At 47.2% G+C, this 6,000-nt stretch overlaps 1 protein-coding gene across 2 annotated transcripts in view; it reads right to left on the bottom strand.

Annotated features, from left to right (window-relative positions):
- Positions 1-641: 641 nt before the first annotated feature.
- Positions 642-6,000, bottom strand: part of Ttc17 (tetratricopeptide repeat domain 17) — a 110,768-nt gene continuing 105,409 nt past the window's right edge. For both annotated transcript variants that reach the window (XM_048788635.1, XM_015477795.2), the window contains 3 exons: positions 5,063-5,182; positions 3,302-3,445; positions 642-1,780 (listed from right to left, as the gene is read on the bottom strand). In XM_048788635.1, the coding sequence (XP_048644592.1) occupies positions 1,649-1,780; positions 3,302-3,445; positions 5,063-5,182 (396 nt within the window). In that variant the 3' untranslated portion in view covers positions 642-1,648. The remainder of the gene's footprint in view (positions 1,781-3,301; positions 3,446-5,062; positions 5,183-6,000) is intronic.

Here is a 6,000-nt window from a genome sequence, read left to right as displayed (position 1 = left end):
GTTGAGGGTTTTGGGCAAAAAACTAAACCCCACTGGTGAGATGGAGGAGGGAACTATACTTCGACATGTTAATTGATGAGGATCTTCCTAGTGAGCCAAGGCTCACTTTATTCAGTAACAAGAGCTCACTGTTCTCAAAGTCTTATATGATAAGACTGTTCAGGTGCATGCAAGACAGAGGTCACAGGTGTGCCTGACTGCTCAGCGGCTTCCGACAAATCACAGCCTGGGTCAGAACCAGACACTCCCTGCTCAGTGAGCCAATGTCTGAGGTGACCTGCTGACACTCTGGGGTCTTCAGAAGACTCTTCAAGGGAATCCTGCCAAAGGGAATGCTCCACTACATGCTGGCACGACTGTCCCAGGGCTCTCCAAGAAGCTCACTGGGGTGAACTTAGGACCAGTGCTCAGCGAGGGGCCGGACTCTGGCAAGGTCAGTACACCCACTTCGCTCACCCCCTGACTGCAGACTGTGGCTGGTTGAGTGTTTCAAGCTAATCAGGTTACCCACCAGAGAAGCTGGTGCTGTGAAAGAAAGATCAGGTCATCCCAGGACCTGGGGAGCTCAGAGGCAGAGGTACCGGCAGGCTCCACAGCGTCCACATGACCTGATTCTAAAGAAGAATCACATTACAGGTCTATTCTGCTCATAAACAACTTTTATTTTTGTTCTCGATATGTGCCCTTGAAGATTCCAAACTGGTGGAGTTTCCGATTCTCCTGGGACCAAAGCCAAAGGCTTTGTGTGGAGACACTGGCCCTGGATCCTGCTCTCTCCCGAGGAGCTCATGGGAGGCCTAGTGGAGAGGGAGCGCCAGGCGCACCTTGTTCCAAGATGGGTGACACAGTGAACAAAGAATCAGTGAAACACAGACTCGGTCTGTAGAGGGCTTCAAATATACATATTCTATATATATCAACCTGTTATATAGGATTTCGACGTATTGGTTTCCTTGCGGTTTGTAATTAAAGTACAAATGATAAAGATGTTGCACACTGCGGATCCCCCCTCCTCAGCCCCCCTCCCTCCCCAACATAAATAACATTACAAAGGTCAGGTGATCCTAAGAGTTTCGGTTGTTGTGAATATTTTGTCTTAAAAATCGTTTCTCCTTCCTCCCCTGCAAACTACCTCTGAGAGTTTGTGACCTAGCAGCAACGGAATGGACAAGACTGGGGACTGCGGGGTGGTGGAGGGAGCACAGGACACTGCTTCTCACTGGCCGGCACCAGCTGGGCTTGCGTCTCCACTGACAACCGAGGCTACGACAGGAAGCAGAGGATGTGCAGTGTGGTTTGGCTCCTCCAGAGGAGGCTGGCTGGGCCACTCAGGAAAGCCCTACAGGCCTCGCGGTTTTGGAGACAGAGCGTAGCTCCAGAAATGTCTTGGCTCAGTATTTACATGATATCGTTAAGCTGTGTTTTCTTCCTAAGAAATTTGTGTTTCTGAAGATGCCTCTTCCGAGGGTGGCTGGGGGAAAGAACTGAAAACCAAAACCAAACCAATTCCCACATACGTGAAAGTCCTGCTTTAAGTCTTACTCAGTAATTTGCACACACATCATTGAAAGTAGATACCGACAGTGATTGGGTTCTTTTCTGACTCTTTTTCTGAGAGCATGAGTGAAGGGAGGAGAGAAGGAGCGTGCTAGGGAGAACGGCGGCCCTTTTTCAGCATTAAGTGACACTGAATGGTCTGGATACGGTTCTTGGCTGGGACAAACTCGGGCTGAAGCTTCAGCGTCGACTCATACCACACCAGTGCTTTCTCAAACTCTTCCTGTGGGGGGAAAGGGAGAAATGTGAGGGGAATGCAGCCCTAGACCAACAGGAGCCTGTGACCTCTTTATGCTCAGAAAGCATCTCCACGTCAGTGACAATTCTAAAGTACGGCTCAGTGTTCCACAGCTCGGCAGGGAGCACAGACCAGGAAGGAGGGAGTAGCTGAGCCAGAGAAGCCCAGGGAAAGGGGTCAGTCACCCCCCACAAAGGCTGGATCCCACCAAGGGAACAATTCAGGCAGCAGCAAGAACTAGTGTCACCGAGTACCCGAAATGTGCCGGGCACTGGGCTGGGTGCTTTATGAAACCCTCGTATTTAATCCTCACAGAAACCTCTGCACACATGCCCAGCTAATGCTCATTACACCTCCGCCTGGGTTTTCTATGGAGTTGCAAAGATGAAAGTCAAGTCAGGTGTCTCGATTAGACTTGTAAAGACTTTATTTTCCCTAACATTTACAAATTTGAACGGGATTTGGAAATGATCACTGCCATATTGAAGGCATTAAATCTTTTACTTAGATTAACACTCTCAAAGAAAAGCCCAACCCAATTGGTTAAGTGGCTCTTTCTAACCCAACAGACAGAATTCTTCATTCATAGTAGCAAATTTCACATTTACTGGTGACAGAAATAGACTCTTCAATTTTAAGAAGCAGAGAGGGAAATCTGCACATCCAGCAATACCAACCTGGCCAAATTATACTTCCTGCCTCTGAAGTCAGGACGACACATAAAGCTTATAGCTCAGGGCTGCTCATTCTATTAACTGTTATTGAGAGGATCCTGGGAATAGCCCCATGTGTGACACCATGCTTTAGATGAAAGTGGATGGCATGATTCTTGTGTTAAATTTGGTTATGACAGCTTTTGGGGACCCTTGGGGTTTTAAGTTCCCAAACTGTCCTTGACTCTGACCATAATGAGGGAATATGGCGTTGCCATTTTCTCTGTAAATGGTGTCTGTCACACTAGAGGATTTCATCCTTCATTAAATATTTGATGAGTACCTACTATGTGCCAAACACTGTGAAGTGCTGGGAACAGGGAGCGGAAGTCTTGTCTCTAAAGAGCTCAGAGTCTAGAGGGAGAGACGGACACCTAAACAAAAATTATAACACAAGGGAAAAATATGGCAAGAGAGGTGTGTGTGGGCATCCTGAGTGCAGTAACAGGGACCTACCCGCTCCTGGAAGCAAGAGGGCTCAAGGGTGTGCCTACGTGGAGTGTTAGGTGAGGTTTCTGGAAAATTGTAGGCAAATCTGATTCTACTATTCATGGTGAGAAATTTCAGAGCAGTAAATACTTAGATGAATCTGTGTACTACTAAAAAAACCAAGCAAAACACCCCAAATTCTCTAACCTCTTATTTGTAAAATTTATCCTTGATGGAGCTGGCGGTTTTAGATATTAAACTTAGAGGAAACTGAAGGACAATGACACATTCAAAGAAGCTTTGAAATCAAAGATGTGCCCCTGCACCGCAGCACAGTGGTCTGCGCAGCCCACACCCGTCTTACCATCGCCACGTAGACGTTGCCCAGTGTGAAATGGTTCACAGCAAAGTGTGGTGCGATCTCTACTGCCATGGTGGCCACTATGACGGCATCGTTCCAGAGCTTGGCGTTGTGCAAGATGTTGGCCAGGCTAATCAGGGGCACATCCTGGGAGCAGGGAGGGGAGTGGAGAGAGGGGTTATTGAGCTTCCATTGAGGTGCACCTGGTCGGTGGTAGAACAACGGTACACTCCAGTGCTGGTGTGCCGTTGGCTACTGCTCTGTGATAGGAGAACAAGCCAGGAAGAAACTGTACCAAAGCATAGATCAATTATATCTTTCATTGACAAAGTCTTGCCTCCAAAACCAACATGTCAGTTGAAGTAGACAATCTGCTGTGTGATGGAGTTGTTATTCTTATGCAACTCTTGTCCGGGGGCAGACTGGTAATAAAAAGTGCACAGACACTTTGAGTTCAAGCTGTAATAGAGCCCAAGCATTTTGGGCAGGGACCACAAGCTTCAGCCCACAGGCCAAATTCAGCCTGCTGCTTGCTTCTGTGAAGTTTTTACCAGAGTGGTCTTTCCCATTCCTTTATGAATTTCTGGGTTATCTTCATACTACCACGGCAGAATCAGCTAGCTGCAACCGAGGCAACTAGTGGAGCATACATGTTTCCATCTGGCTCTTTACGGAAAGTTTGCTGATTCTGATGCAGACTTGGCCCTTCCCCGCTGCCTACAGCAAAGGCCAGAATGATGGACTGAACAAGCAGCAACATCGTCATCATCCCAACTTTTTCCCCTTTTAAGTGTGTTACCGAGCTGTTGGCTGTACCACACAGGGCCACAGGAGACACAGAGAAACAGAAAACAAGAACCACTCTGTGTCCTACTGGACATCCACAGAGTGCATATCCTCAGATGAGGTCCTAGAAGTTCAATAACCTGCCTAAGGCCACAAAACCAGTAACAAGTGGAGCTGTTTAGACAGCAATGCCCCACCATGAAGCCTGTGCCCCTTCCGGCATCCCAGATGCTGCCTGCACAAACAAGGAAGACAGGAGCCATGTCTTTTGGATGAGAACTGGAGTAATGCAGGACTCAGCACACATGGATACAGATGTGCTGCAAAAATACTGCATATTTTCAGCCATTAAAATGTTAACACCTTTTGGAGAAGACTGATGTTACAGGGTTAGCTGGCAGGTGTGGGGGAGTGTGCCAAACAGGAACTTAAGGGCTGAGGATGTAGATCAGTGGAAGAACACTTGCCTAGCACGTGCAAGGCCCTGGATTTGATTCCTAGCACCACACAATAAAAGGGGATAGTCAATCAAGGAATGGAAACTGACCAATGTATGTACAGGAATGGGAATTTGCTTCTGTCTCTGTGCCTAGAAGCGAACTCAAAAGAGCTTAAGAGGCCTCCAACTCCCTGAGGATAAGATAAACCCAGAAAGACTTCCAGGGTGGCAGCCGACTTAGGCCAATGTATTTGCTGCACAATGGGTCGGCCCCAATGCAGTTGAAAAGGTACTGAGTAATGTACTATCTCACAGTGATGCTCAAGACCTTCTCTCAAGTTCCAACTTGCTGAGGTGGGGGGCACGCTAGTGGGGACAGTTCACAGGCTTGTTACAGGCCAAGCTACGGGGTCTCCCGCCCCATCCCACCTGTGTCCCGTGTCCTGACTGGGCGAGCAGGGGGAAGGCTGGCTCAGAATAAACCATAGGGCCACAGACAGGACCACAGGATGAGGGTCCTGCCGCTGAGTCCCACTCACCTTCATTTGGTGAGGAGCGTAGTGGAGGGCCTGGCGTAGGCAGTCAATGGCTTTCTTTCCTTGGCCTTTCACTCTCCAGTAGAGGGCTGCCATGCTGGAAAGGACCCAGGATGTCTGATTCTACAAAGAAAGGACAGATAAGATGGCGCCTCTCCAGCAACATACTGACTGTTATCAGGATAAGGAACAGGAACATGAGTTGCCACCGTTCACCTGAGTACTTAGTAAGTGCCCACACTGTGCTAGGCACTTAGGTCTGTCCTGGTGTGAATCCCTGGAGCAGTCCTAAGAGCCCCTACTACCCTTACATAGCCTTTCTATGAAGGAGAAAACTGATTCAGAAGCAAAATATCTTGCTCAGGGCCTCGCACAGCAGATTAGCAGAACCACATTTCATGTTCTAGTTTACTTAATGTAACCTTGTGGACTGGTAGCTCATGTGTTTCAAAAGCCAGGTAGTACACACTTATTTTTTTTTGAGATTACGTGAATGGAAGTGTCTTTCTGATTTCTTTCCAGCAGACTTGTTGTTGGTATATAGGAAAGGTATTGATTTTTGTATGTTGAATTTGTAACCTGTTATTTTGCCAAATTTCTTTATTAGCTCTAGCAGTCTTTAGTGGAGATCTTTTCCCCTTAGTATGGGAAGCTTCCTCATTCTTTGTTAATAGCTGTATAGTATTTCCTTGTGGTAATACACTGTTGTTTATCCTTTTAAGGATTATTCCACTTTTTCTCAGTTTTTCACTATTACAGCAATGCTGCATAAGTAACCTTGCATAGGCAGAATCTTGCATTTGTGCACTTGAAGGATACGTTTCCAGATGTGGACGTGTCATGTCAAGAATACATACTTTTCATTTTGATAGATGTCTGCCCTCCACAGGATTGGAGCAGTTTAATTGGAATGTCCCCATTTCTTATAGACTGACCTTTGT

Source organism: Marmota marmota, unplaced genomic scaffold, assembly GCF_001458135.2.
Source record: "Marmota marmota marmota unplaced genomic scaffold, marMar, whole genome shotgun sequence".
Lineage (NCBI taxonomy): Eukaryota > Metazoa > Chordata > Mammalia > Rodentia > Sciuridae > Marmota > Marmota marmota.
This window is presented reverse-complemented; position numbering and strand designations above follow the sequence as displayed.